Source organism: Pyrus communis, chromosome 12, assembly GCF_041283825.1.
Source record: "Pyrus communis isolate YQ-2024b chromosome 12, ASM4128382v1, whole genome shotgun sequence".
Classification (NCBI taxonomy): domain Eukaryota; kingdom Viridiplantae; phylum Streptophyta; class Magnoliopsida; order Rosales; family Rosaceae; genus Pyrus; species Pyrus communis.
The window spans coordinates 22,006,235-22,021,267 of record NC_142576.1 but is presented as its reverse complement, the minus strand read 5'-3'; the positions used below and the strand labels follow the sequence as shown (position 1 = coordinate 22,021,267).

General features: G+C 35.4%; 1 protein-coding gene across 1 annotated transcript; it reads right to left on the bottom strand.

Annotated features, from left to right (window-relative positions):
- Positions 1-3,693: 3,693 nt before the first annotated feature.
- Positions 3,694-7,480, bottom strand: LOC137745284 (strigolactones hydrolase CXE15-like). The gene is made up of 2 exons (XM_068485214.2): positions 6,751-7,480; positions 3,694-4,266 (listed from the first exon to the last, which is right to left on the bottom strand). The coding sequence occupies exons 1-2, from the start codon at positions 7,422-7,424 to the stop codon at positions 3,960-3,962; spliced, it is 981 nt and encodes a 326-aa protein (XP_068341315.2). The 5' UTR covers positions 7,425-7,480; the 3' UTR covers positions 3,694-3,959.
- Positions 7,481-15,033: the final 7,553 nt, after the last annotated feature.

Sequence of the window (15,033 nt, the reverse complement as noted above, 5' to 3'; positions counted from 1 at the left end):
GGATAAAGCTACCTAAAGGAGATGAGTGTTGTAATCGTAAAAGTGTTTCGACTGTGTATGTGCCGAACTCTGAATGTAACCTGAGAGTAACCAATCATAGAACACCCAACTTCGCTGAGAAGGCTAATAAAGTGACCTTTTTAGCTAAAGAATCAAAGACTTTTCGCCGACTGAGACATAGGATAAATAGTCAGCCAAAAAATCAAAGATAATCCCTAACTATTCAGTCAATCGAGACTTCTAAGGCAAACTGACTCTTCAGCTCTAACCCTGTCGATCCAGTCGGTCGCCTTCACTGGTTGCTTCTGAAAAATTGTCTATCCAGTGGGTTGTCATCGGTCGATTACCAACCTAAACCCATCTATTCAATTAGAATTTATACTGACTGTTAGTAAGTCAATTTCACAAAAAGGTAAGAAGGGTTTGTAAAGAAACATTTCCAAACGTCTTGTCAAAGCAACGAGCAGTGTATGAACCAAAAGGAAATCGCGTTGCAGGCGAGACACATTAATCTTTAAAAATAGGGGGGAAATGAGAATGTGGATAGTTATATAATTTTCTCTGGTCAACACAGAACATCAACTATATGGATAAATACTCTTAACTACTTGAAAATAATTCTATTATGGATTTAGTCTTGATAAGGCATTTTCTTCGGTGGTTGGAAATCAAATGAATCGTGTTCTGTTGTATATTACAATATATCTTATATAATCTCTTTGATTAATGGTTTTTAAGTTTTGATGACTATCAACTTTTGGCCTGCACTATCCCATTATCATTAACGTTGCCTTATATAAAGTTCGCCCTTCTACTACCCTATGCAAGTATGCAACCTCAACCTAAAGTGGCTTTTCTTCTGCCTGCTACCCTATGAGTATTATAGGATTTGTTTCATTTGGCATGGAGTTGCAATCGTCAATTAACAGTTCAGTTATTTTGCATCACATTTTTCATTGAAGTCTTGTTTTATACACGCTGAAATAGTGTTTCTAATATTTGTTGACGATTGGTTTTGAATTGGTTACTTTAAATTTATCTTGTTATCGAAAGCGGACATGTTAAAATATTAAGTCTAATATTTACCAACGATTAATTTTGAATTGAATGCTTTAACTTTATCTTGCTATCAAAAGCGGACGATCCATGAGTTTTTTTTGTTGAAATCGTTGGAGATACCTATGTCGTCTTTCTCTAGCAAACCACCTATGCCTTGCCACTTAGGTCAAGAGCCTCCCAAGTAACCCAATCCATAGAATGTTATAGTGGTTAGGATGCCTCGTGCACCGCATTAATCTCACTACAGAAAAATGGCACTGGACATGCCAAATCGAGAATAAAATATTTCATACTTTAAGGATAAAACCGACCTAATTCCGAAATACTTATGACTATGATTAACATAAAAGTGAAAAGTATTTTTATATTAATAAATTCGATTAGTAAAGTACTATTGAACATAGTACATTGTAAAGAAGCATTACCGAACGTCTTGTCAAAGCAACCAGCAGTGTGTAAACCAAAAGGAAATCGCGTTGCATGCGAGACGTTAATCTTTAAAAATAGGGGGGAAATGGAAATGTGGATAGTTATATATTTTTTCTCTGGTCAATAAGATAAGGCTCAATTTGTAGTTGATGAATATAATATACAAGCCCTAATCCAAAGCATGGCATGGATTGATAATTATGGACCCACTAAATCTTCTCAGAAGGATCCTCGTAACCAGACAATGAACAATTTCATAATTTAGCATAAAAGCAAAATATTGGATGAGTATACCAAAATCTCATACGAAAGGTTTGATTTGAGTGAGTTTGGTCTAAAAGTTATGGACAGGGACGTTTATTATTGTTTAATCAAGGGGATAAATAGTCCGTCTTGATTTCGTTTTCTTTGTAAAGGGACTACAACAAGGGAAATATTAAACCAATTAAGGGACCATGATAGCTTGTATCCATGTCAAATATTAATCTTGATCATGTAACACTAACTTAACATATGCAATCGTATAATGTTTGGGTTAACTTACGTATGAATCTTGTTGACTGTAACTTAAGAATAAATTTCTCTTATTTGAAAACCAATTTTATCACATTTATATACAGTTATGAAATATTTAAAATGAAAGCGTTAGCTCGGTTTGTTTTAACTTGTGCTGATTTATTTGTATTGACATTGAATCTCACATTGATGAGACAAGAGACCTTATATAAGTTGAGTTATTTTTCATATTGTTAATTGATTTTATGGTGGAATCTCAATTTTCTTTAGTTTTAATTGTTTGAGATGCCTTTCAAATAATATTCAGGACACTATTATAGTTAAAGATTATATAGTTGGGGTCAGGCCTTATATCTCCTGTTTGTCTTTTTATTATTTTATACAATGATATATTTATATTAAAAGGTGACGACTTTAGGCTAAGCTACACAATAGTTCAATCATAATAATTTGGTATTTAACTTGCAATTTACAGAGTCAAACCTAATGCTAACACTTACAAAATAGAGAATAATACTATTTAAATTCGGGAAGAAAGTAGAGAATAATACTATTAGATCGTAATACTAAGTCGTATATTTTTCAAATCATGAATAAAGCTCTCCTACCATCGAATTTCTGAAAGAAAATTATAATTTAAAATGATAAGACTTGTAAGATGATAACACCCTTCTTCCTCAACTTACAAGACAAGAATGACTCTTTCAATCATCGTATAGAAGCCTAGTTTTGGGAGTGAGTGAAGAAGGGCCATAGAGCTTAGCCATGTGTAGACCGAATGGTCTCACGAAGCCGGTCACAACGGTTGGCTATACGATCCTTTGCAACAGTTTAAGGGAACCAGACTTTAGGAATGTATCAATAATGTATGCCCTAATTTTCTTATCGCTATCTTTTTGAAGCAGATAGTTAACAAATCATAAAAGCCTTTAGATCAACTAATAGCGAAAGAAGGAAACGATTTATCCTCTCCCTAGTAACTTATGTTAACAAACTCATGCAAAAAATGAGGAAAAAAAATCTGATTAGCCCTTTATAATACTACCCCTGTTTCCGTAATGGATTACCTTAACACTAGATTGACAATAAAAAAAACTCCCTTACAGCAAGACATGCTGCGACTTAAGATTCAAGTACCATTGAAAAGACTAAAGAAACGGGAGGAATGACTACTTGTAATAAAGCACAGGCTAATACGGGCCAACCAGAAGAAGCAAGGCTTAGATTACTAGATCATGGACACAATCTTCCTAGAAGAGCCCCTTGCCTCGCCTTTTCTAGACTCTCCTTCTTGCTTGCTTTGTGGTCTGTTGGCTCCTTTTAGTCCCTCAAGTAACTTTCGTACCTTGTAGCGGTTTCTTCTAAGGCTGTTTGCTAACATCACCAATTGAAGGAGAGTCAGCCAGAGATGGTGATTACTTGGCTAAGGTTCTGAAAGAAAGACCATTACCCTCTAGTTATTAGCCTTGTTTCTGACAAAATTCTTGATCCTAGGCTCAAACCGTTTAGGTTTTTTTTCTATGTGGACCAAGCATGATAATTTTAAGCAGTGCAATGGTTAGTTGTTCACGGACTAGCTATACCTACTGTTTCTTTTTTAGGGTCAATATTAGTAATGCAGTTCATCCAACGATAAACCTAATCCCAATCATAGAGCTACGACACAATCAAACCCTAACGAACAAAGTGTTGAATTGAATCGTACCAGTCTTTACTGGGAATTATTACTCATTATTTACTCCCATAACATACAACATAAAACATACATACATACATACAACTTTTCATGATAAATATTAATACTTATTGCTTGCTCATATTCAGAAAAAGCAAGTTGCTAGCTACACCTACAAATTCTTGCATACAAACAGACAAGCTCAAACACTTCAGAATAAATTAAAGAGCTGGAAACACTTCCAACAATATCACATGCATGCATACAGATGGTGCCTTAATCAGTTGGAGTTTTCGGTCATAAATCTTTTAATAATTAGCAGAGCTTCATTTGAGACTTCTGAGTATGGATCATTAGTTAAAAAACCATGTTGCTCTCCTTCAAATTCGACATACTCAATTTTCTTTCCCAAATCTTTTAACTTTCTCCAGTAGCTCTCCACCCTATCTTTCAACAGTTCATTGCCACCCACGATAACCAAGATGGGATCAAGGGCCACCTTCTCAAGGTTTGGACTGTTTGGTCCAAATGGGTTGACCATTGGATGGTCTCTGGTTTCTCCTACTGGCATCGAAAGCCTCCAAAATCTGCAAGAATTATAACAGTTAACATAGATATCAAATTAATTTCATATAAATCTTACAGGGATCCTAATATGATACATATCAAATCTTTTACGTGGGAATAATACTAGAAGGAATAATGTTAACTAAAAAAGAGAAATGATCACAAAAATGTTCTCTTGTAAATTTATTTCGATATCCAGAGTCAAATACGTGTACAATATTAGAACCATCAGTAATGCATTGGTTAAGGGAATATGACAAGGAATATTGTTTGATTGAAAAAAAAAAAGATAATGGATATGGCACTATCTTAATCATTTTTGGTGTGCAAAGGTCATACTCATATTGGATTAAGCACTACTTACACGATAATTAGACTTGCTTGTTATCCTGATATCAAGGTTATCTAGCTTTATATCATAGTCATTTCGGGTTAGTTGGTCATGCTTATATTGGCTTAAGCAATATCTTACACGTTTGAAAAGAAACTCAAAGTTTGATCATTATTCGTGCATGGTAAGTAGCAATGTTGCATATGTTCATACCACACAAATCAAATCAAAGTATCTTCAATAATTGTCAAAACCACAGTATTTGTTTTTCTGATGTTGAAAGAAGTACTAAGTTTGAATGTCTCAAAAATTTTAGAAATTCTTTTCGTTAATTGTTATAAACACTGAAATAATCATCACGCTCTTCTTAGTTTTCTTACTAGAGATGAGTGCATCATGACTACTTTTTTTTTTTTGGTAATAATAGCTCTCACTCTATATCAATTTTTTTTAAGCTATCTAAGTGGTCACCATTTAACTATTTATTTTTGTTTCTCTTCTCATGAATGTAAGAGGTTCTAACTCCGAAATTTTTTTATTTAAAAAAATACCAACTGATATTCTTCATATGCTAAACTTGACGTGTTTAAATCTAATCAAGTTATGATCATTTTGATTATAGTTATTATTTTTTGGATTGCCCATGTTGGTAAAACACGGAAGAGGATCCTCTCCAGATCCACTTTGTGGGGATCCTTAGGATCCCCACATCCTGACCATTCATCATACATCGTGCAATCAGTTTTTATCAGGTATTATTTGTGTTTAATTTTAAATATAAAAAATCAAATAATTTTTGGCCGCACGATGCACAATGAATTGCTAAGATGTGAGGATCCTTAGATCCTCACAATTTGGATCCGAATGAGATCCAAATCCGTAAAACACAAGCTAATTAAGCTTAAATTATTACTTTGAGATATTATTTGGATAAGGACACCTCCAATACCAAATGATGACTCATTCAAGGTCAAGTCATGGCACACGTAAACAAGAAATGAGTTTCACATCAACAACTTTAGAGGGATTTGGAGGGCATCTTCTCCCCTAGGTGTCTTCTAGCTAGTAGTCATCACCTATAATTTATATATAGTCTAATTTTAGACCATAAAAGTATATAGTCTTTGTCTTATGAAAGGACAAATAATTACGATGCAATTCACATGTGCCGACATCTTTTATGGTCAAGATGGATATGACATTTAAATGATTGACAAAACATCTCACAATGCATATATGTCCCTAGTCAAATGTGATTGAATGCCCTCATAAACCTTAATTTGGATGCTTTTGATTGTAGTCAAAATTTACTCTATGAGATTCCCATTTCTTTGTACCAAAATGATTTGTTGCTTTATGGATCCTCATGAATAGGTAGAAATGCCTTCTTACAAATTCACAAAGTGGCCAATTGCAACGTATAATTTTTCATCTTTCTGTAAAAGAGACCCAAGTTTCTGGTACAGATAAAAACTTCTCTGAAAAAAGAAATGGGGTATACAAGTTTTGGGTTTTTCTACAAACAAGTGGACACCTAGCTAACAGCCCATGTGAGAACAAAAACAAAATAGTTGACACCAAGGGAATTAATTAGATTATGGAACTTCGTCTCATGCATGGAGTTGACTTAATTAGGGTTTGTGTAACTTTTATCAAGCAAAAATACTTGTACACATCTGAAGAAGCACATTATCCGAATTAAGTAATTAGATTTGTATGCACTTATTAATTGTGACTTGTTTTTTGTATCAAGGTGCAGACGTAGAACATTATGGCTGACTTATCTCATGCTTACTTCTACAATGTTGAAAAAAAATTTAAAGTGCAAATTTTCACACTCCCTATTGATTGAAATAACAATTTAAAACATTATGTGAATCTAAACTATTGATAGAGAGGTTTAGATTGAATATACAATTCAAAATAGACGACAAAAATGTGAAATTATCACACAAGAGAATATTAATTAATACATAAATGGACGATATGAAATCTCACAATATATGTTATATTATGTTCCTTAAATATATGATCCAGATTGAATGTGGAGATTGTCATATACCAAGTTGTAAGATAAGAGATCATTTTCGTCATGAAGAAGAGAAAAAGATAAGAGAGCACTAAATGTGCAAACTGGCAAAAGGACAAGACTCGAAAAGTTTTGAAGGAATACCTGTCAAGTATTTCCAAACTCAACAATACCTCACAAGGACCTTCCTCTGACTTTGTCCTTTCCGCCCCACCAAAAAATGGCGCCAGCAGCACAAACCCGCGTACCCTAATCGGAGCCGGCTTGATCGACCCCGTCGCGAACCGAACCGCCAGGTGGTGAGCCATATTCCCACCTGAAGAGTCACCCAATACAAAAACCCGGTCGAAGTCAGCTGTACCACGAATCCATGCATCACAATTATTCGTGCTCTTTCCCGAAGCCTCCCTTTGCAGCCACTCCACTGCACTCACTGCATCGTCAATTGCGGCCGGAAGCTTGTGCTCTGGAGCGAGCCTATAGTCGGGAGATACCACAAGGGCCTGGAGGCCCGACGACAGGCGGATGCAGCAATTGTGGCAGTTTGGCCACACGTGTGAGCCAACACAGAAGCCGCCACCGTGGAAGTAGAACACCACGGGGAGCTTGGAATCTTGGTTTGTCGATTTGGGTTTGTATAAACGAAGGGAAAGTCTGTGTTTTTTGTCGAAAGTGATGTCTTTGAAGCCCACGGAGCCGTCATCAATGACAGGAATGTTGAAGTTTATGTCCGTTAAAGAGCAACGGTTGATCGAACCGTCGCTAAAGACTTGGAGGACGCCCAAGCAATCTTCTACTATGTGAGGGAGGGAACCCATTTTCTTCTTCTTCTTCTTTTTGGTTTGGTTAATTGGGAATGGAGGGTGAAGAAGGATGGCTCATGGTTAGGGGTATATATAGAGAGGACAAAGAGGAGGGTGGGTGGTGGTGGGGATAGAGTGAAATTTGAGGGTTATTTTGTAAATTAGTTAATGGGGACATTATTGAAGGTGTTCGCATATGCATGCATGGCCATTGGTTTATCTTATTGTTTTGAATATGGACCATATATAAATGAGCTTGGTAGCTGTAGAAAGTTGGCTTGGATGGTTGAAAATTACCAGTTTCCTGGAAACTTATCAAAATGCTAGCATGTGTGTGAATATATATCTATTTCTTAAAAATTATAAAGCCTACGTGGCACGCAATTTTAGTAATTGAGTTAACTATGTTTTTTGGTGGCTTAAATGCTGATGTGGGCGTATCAATTCGTTGACTAGCTCAGCTAGGCGAATAACTTGAATGTGGTGAGGTGATGGAATGCACAGTTAACTTCCGAATCGAGTGATTGTGGCCGAGGAATGAACATTCTCAGTCTTGGGTTCTAAAACCTAAAGACAAGGTTATTTAAATCATTGTGATGTTCTGGATCATGTGCACAGGGTTCGGCAGCCTCAACTATATTGGTGAAAATGTAGGTCCACCGAATCAGCATCAAACTATATGGACAAAGATACTCAAAGGAGATGAGCATCCTAATTTTAAAAGTGGTTCGACTATCTGTATGCCGAACTTGGGAGTAACCAGTCATAGAACACCCAACTTTACCAAGAAGGTTAATGAAGTGACATCTTTCGCTAAAGAATCAAAGACTTATTACCGATTGAGACTTAGGATAAATAGTCAGCCACAAAATCAATGATAATATCTTCCTATCAAGTCGGTTGAGACTCTTAAGCCAAACTGACTCTACAACTCCAGCCCCGTCGATCCAGTCGGTCCCTTCATTGGATGTTTCTGAAAAACTCGTCTAAAAGATGCGAAAGGGTTTCGCGTAGAGCGTTAATTTGTGTTTTGAGTTGAAAGTCATCTTCTTGTTGCCCACAATCTTGTATTTGTAGGTGAAGAAGGTTGAGGTTCCACTATAAAACCAGTTGGCAATATAGAGAGTAGCCCAACCTTTTATAAGTTCTTGCAAGGTTTATCCTTTCACCAACGTGGGACTCTTTTACCATCACATTCTCACACGCCCCCTACGTGTGTTGAATTTTCAAGTCAAACACGTGGACAACTCGAATTGGATGACGTGGACCACATGTGGCTATTGAGCTTCACACGTAGGCTAACCTGGTCTGATACCATGATGAAGGTTAAGGCTCCACCATAAACCTAATTGGCAATATAGGAAGTAGCCCAACCTCTTATAAGTCATTGCAAGGTTTCTCCCTCACCAATATGAAACTCTTTTACTTTCACAGTCTCACAATAGGAATAAATTGCTTGATATTTAAGTCTAAGTCGTACTATAGAGTGTGATGGCCTTCCAACTCCTTGGAATATTATCATAATATACTTGAAATTATCTTCAACTCCTCATGGCCAACTGGTCCCTTTTATCTCTTTTTAACTCAAGATCAAGTCCAAGCCTTATACTTGATTATCTCCAGAGTAATAGAGATAGTTGCATGTAACATATCTAGTCGTCACTTCAACATGAGTCCTCATTACATGAAACACTGGACTCCTTAATTATTCCTACTCTCAAGCACTTTCAAAATAATTACCAATAACACTTCGGACATTATGATTATTAAAAGGGGTTTTTTAATTTTAATCCTTCAAGAAAATTGAAATTTAAAATAAACCTGGTGTTAGATTACATATTGATTATAATTCCTTGATGTGTCATTAATTCAAACTGATTAATGTGCATTTTATTTAATGTCTCCCATTAAATATTTAAATTTATTAACATACAAATTTTAATTTATTTTTTGACCAAAAATGAGTTTTTTAATTTATTAATTTTATTTAACATTCTTAAACTTGAAGGACTCAATTAATGTACCTAAATGTTAGTACCGAAATGTGTGTACCGAAATGTATTATATTAAACTAATGTATTTAAATGTTAGTACTGAAATGTATGTACCGAAATATATGCACCGAAATATATTATATTAAATTAATGTACCTAATTGTGACAACCCATCCCTAATTTTACGTTTTATAAATTTTAAAAGCGTGAATTGACGAAAATGCCCTAGAGGCAAGGATTTTGACTACCATTTCCATTGTTTAGAGAGATGTATGAGTCGTTCTTTTGGAGTATTTGCATAGTAATCATTGCCACGAACGTATAGACAAAAGTTGTTTGCGAGTCTGGATTATAACGGTATAGTTACGTTTGAAATTGGTTATTTAAAGTTTAGCTATAAATAAATTGAACTCCCCACCTTGTGGGAAAGAAACCAATCAGATTTTAAGCAAGAATAAGGGGACCAATCAGCTATTTTGTTTAAGTGACCAATTAGATATGTTAGAAGGAGGACCAATCAGAAATTAGAGAGAAGGATCAGCCAATCAGGAAGGAGAGAGAAGAACCTCATCCCCTTCCCTTTCAACCCGTGCATACCACACAACCCAGTTCGACCTCTCATTTTCCAAGGCCGATTTCGGCCAACTCCGGTGGAGTTTTTCGACGCCACCACCACCATCTTGAAGCTATCATTCCCCTCTACAAAACCCACCGAAGAACCACCTTGATTAACCACGGTATGTGCCTGTGGCGGTTTGAGGCCATGAAAGTTGACGAAAATCAACAATGCTCCGGCCAGTCTTTTCAATTTTCCAACGAATCGGCAAAGCGATGGCCGATGCCACCACATGGGCTTTGTAGCCCATCATCCTAGGAGAAAATCCCGACCAACCTTGACCCCGTTGGACCACCTAGACGACGAATCGACGTCGGGAAGCTTTAGGCACCCGCCGGCTCTGTGGGCAACATTGACCATCTTCCGTCCACTTTTGAACTTTGAGGCCAGTATGAAAATTGTTCCTCTCTTTAAGATCTTCATTTCTTTGAAATTTGAGAATTTTTAGAAATAGTGGAATTTTTCCGACAAACTGTGGCGGCGAACCACCACGTGTGGCAGCGCATGGGCCAAGACCCCACCTGACCATCTTTGGCTAATTTGGATGCTCCAATTCTATATTTGACATTCTTTAGTGAAATTACAATATTTTAATGTAGTTTCGTAGTTGACCACCTAGTTGGCCGTCACGGGGTCCTTGCATGAATTGACGGTATGACCGTTGGATCGTCACCAAACCTTAGTAGCTTATAGTACGTAATATTTGAGGACCACAGGAACTTACGGATCGGGAATCCGACGTATGGATCTTTCCGAATCAGATTTGTAAGTTCGTAAAATAAAATATCGACCGCCACTTAAATTTAGCAATTGGCAGAGATCCGACCATTGGATTGTTCCGAAACTTTAGGATGTTGTTCTAGAAGCATAATGTGTATCTTTGGAAGTTACGGATCAGAAATCTGAGTTATGAATCTTCTGGATTGAGTTACGTAGGGTTGTGGACCCTACCGTTGATCTTTGACTGACAGTTGACTTTTGGTCAATGGGTCTCAAATCATTCTAGAACGTCTTTGGGATGTGTTTTATGTAAGTTACGTGTTTTATTGATAAGAGTTCTGAGACATGATTGAATATTTGTTCTAGGTGATGATCATTCGTGACGTCTCGATATTCGTGCTAGGGAGTCGTGGCGCGGACCTCAGGTGAGTGGATCTTTTACTTTTTATAGTATATATATGATTGATAGTTCCACAAATACTTTTAAATTGATTTATGCATTTTATGCCATGTTAATATATATTTTAAAATACTATGATATGGTTGAGTTTTAGATTGTATCATGGCATATCCATATGCATATTACCTGCATATAATTGTTGCGAATGCTTGGAAGTGCCAAGGTGAACGTGGGACACGCAGGTAAGTTCAGGTGAGTTTATGGTGTTATTTGAAATGATTGAGTTATGGCTTGACTATATTTATGTTTTATGCAACTCCGACACTGTTGTACAGGTTGCGATAGGCAACTTCAACACTGTCGTACATGTTGCAATAGGCAACTTCGACACTGTCGTACAAGTTGCAATAATAGACAACTCCGACATTGTCATACAGGTTGCAATAATAGGCAACTCCGACATTGTCGTACAAGTTGCAATAATAGACAACTCCGACATTGTCGTACAGGTTGCAATAATAGACTAGGCAACTCCGACACTGTCGTACATGTTGCAATACTAGGCAACTCCGACACTATCGTACAGGTTACATTAGACAACTTCGACTCATGTGTTATCATAGATTGATTTATGAGTCGTACAGGTTGCGTTAGGCAACTCCAACTCATGTATTATCATAGATTGATGAGCACCTGATTTTTTTTATATACTGTTGCCGATATGTAGTGATTTGGAATATTCTTGGATTTACTATTGATTTACATTTGATTTCATATTTATACGTAGTATGATTTCCTGGAAACTATACATGTATTACAGCGAGGGATTATAACGTTTAGAAGGTCTTTATTAAAGCGTTATTTTCAGGCCCACTCACTCTTGGTTTTTTTATCCCTCCAGGTTCTAATAGCAGAGTTTTCGTATTGATGAGGATTCGTGGCAAATCTTGGCATTGGAGATTACCTTCAATGGTATGATTTTCAATCCACTCTACTATACTTTACTTATGCTCTGACGTCACATGTGAAATGGGTTCATTTCCGCTCACAGCGCACTCTCGTATTTAGGCACTTTTAGGTTTAAATTTATTCACATATTCCATATCACTATACTTTATGGCTTCGTCACCTTCCCGGTGTTGGCCAACACAACTCGATTTGAAGTCTTAGTGGACAATCCGGGTCGGGATGTGTCATAAATGTATGTACCGAAATATATGCACCGAAATGTATTATATTGAATTGAGGTACCTAAATGTTTGTATCGAAATGTCTGTACTGAAATGTGTGTACCTAAATATATGCACTGCAATGTATAATTAATAATGAATTTAATGTACCTAAATGAAGAAGACAAAGTATATCGAAATATATTGTACAACAAAAATTAGTTTATCTAAATATTTACAACAATATATATATTAGGATAAATGAAATGAAAATTATAATTATAATAAAATAAAATTAATACATTAAAAATTAGGAAGAAAAAGAGAAATAATTAAAAAATCAAAATATAATTAATAAATGAGGTTATTAATGTATCAAGGGACTCAAATTAGATTTTGATCTTACTCATGGTTTTAATCTAAAAATCATCTTTGCCAAGGATTAAAATGAAGTTTTCTATTATTAAAACCATAATGATAAATATTAAAAATGATTTTGATCTTCTTTTAATCTAACGACTACAAACATATAGACTGATAGTACAAAATTGAGTATAAACATTACCCAATCTCACTCATCACATATATCACATAGATAAAAAAATTTGTCACGAGCCAAATTAAAGAAATGAAAAACTTTGTCCATTCAAAAATCGGCTACCTAGTTTTACTTTTCAACAATATTAGACATACCATTCATCAAATCTGTTTACCAAACGACCACTAGGAATACCTGTACTACAATTCACCATACATCGGTGATTTCCTTTTAGGACAATCCCCCGTTTTCAAAATGATGGAAAATGGTCACTAGGAAATACCTATATACTACAATTTCCATGTTGTTTTCTTTAGTATTTTTTTTTTTTTTTTGACGTACTAGTGTCAAGTCACAATTGTCCACTCCTTCGAGACCCGAATAGGTTATGGAGAATTTCACCTTAAGCGTGGCCATAGTTAAGTAGACTCACCAGCTCAGAGCATCGAACTCGGGACTTCCCACATTTTTGTTTATTGGGGAGCCACAGTCTGCGCCCTTACCACTGGGTCGCTTGCTGTGGTTGTTTTCTTTAGTAGTTTAGTAGATATTAAAATTTGTTCAAAATATTCAATAATATTCATGTTAAAAATGGAATATCTAGAAAAATATAAAACAAATGTGTGTACTTTTCAGGAACGTATTCAATTGGGATATTGAAGAATTTTAAAAGGGTTTAGAAATGCAAGTGGCTTGTAACTTGGTTAAGATCTTTTGTCTTTGTACCCAAGTTTCTGAGTTTAAATCCCCGACCCGTTCCTGTAGTTTAATGTAGATTATTCTAACGTTTGTAAAAAAAAAAAAAAAAAAAATTATTGGAGTATTTTTTAGGATTGAAATGTATCTTAAAGGTGAGAGATATTCAATTAGAATTTCAAAGGAGGTTATAGAAGTTCATAAAAGCTTCATGTATTCGATTAGTATTTTAAAGGAGTATATAAAAATTCATGTGTATGCAAGTAGCCCTCTTCCACAACAGTGGAGAGGAGTGTTGCCCTTGTATCACGGCGTGGGTTCAAATCCTCTAATATCTAATCTAACAAATCTATTTTTTGAGAAAAACAAAAAAAGTTCAAGTGTATTAAATAACAATGTAATTTTAAAACACTAGTTATACGAGGATTTAAATGTATCCTTGGAAGTCCATGGGTATTCAATCAAGATTCTAAAGGAGTTTATGAAAGGGGAACTTTAACGAAAAACTTTCGGTATTTTTCACTTTAACGAACCACATTTTTACACTAAAAAGTCAATCATGGGACTATTCACTTTACCCTTTATTTTGTCTTTATCGTTAAAACTCAAAATTTTCAAGTCATTTTCATTAGTTTTCCTTTTATAAAACTCTAGAGAAATAAGAAGTCCCTAAAACTCCATGTGTATTCAATTAGAATATAATTTTTAAAGTATTTTAAAAGTTAAAGAGTGTGATGTATTTGGAAAGATTTTATACTGTTCTAGGCTTTAGGAAATCAAATCAAACTCCATCAAACTTCATGATTTACCCAATGATATATTTAGATTGCATGAATTTATAACTGTATTAAAATACCAGTTCAATACACATGGCTTAGTTAGCAGTGTGGATAGTCTTGTCCTACTAAATTGCAATAGAGGGTGTATTGTATATGAGTTTGATCCATTTTGCTCGATTTTGAAATTCAGTTGTATTGAATATAGACTTTTAAAGGGTTAATAGAAGTCATTCTATATTTAATAAAGATTTTTTATGACTTCTAAAAATTATGAAGATCTTGTGTTATACAATTATGACTTTTTGGGAGTCAACAAAACTCCAGGTGTATTCAAATTTCATTAATTCAAAGAATTTTAAAACATCATGGATATTGAGCACTCTTATAATAAGTTTTTTATCATAACAAATCGAACTTCTCCCCCTAAGATTTTGATGGACTTCATTTTTTCACTTTTGATAGTACTCCAACCCACCAATAATGCAATGATTCTCATTTCACCACCATATAGTCGCCCTTGCCACCTTACGATGAGCATCTCCTCCACTCTCACCACCACCATTGTAGCCAATGCCATAACCACCGTCATTGCCATGAGGATCATCACCAACCGCCATCATATGACACTTCCACCACCTCATACGACCACTTTGTCAAGTTCATAATCACCATTTCAAATAATGAGAGTTCGATTGGAAGTGCTTTTTAAATG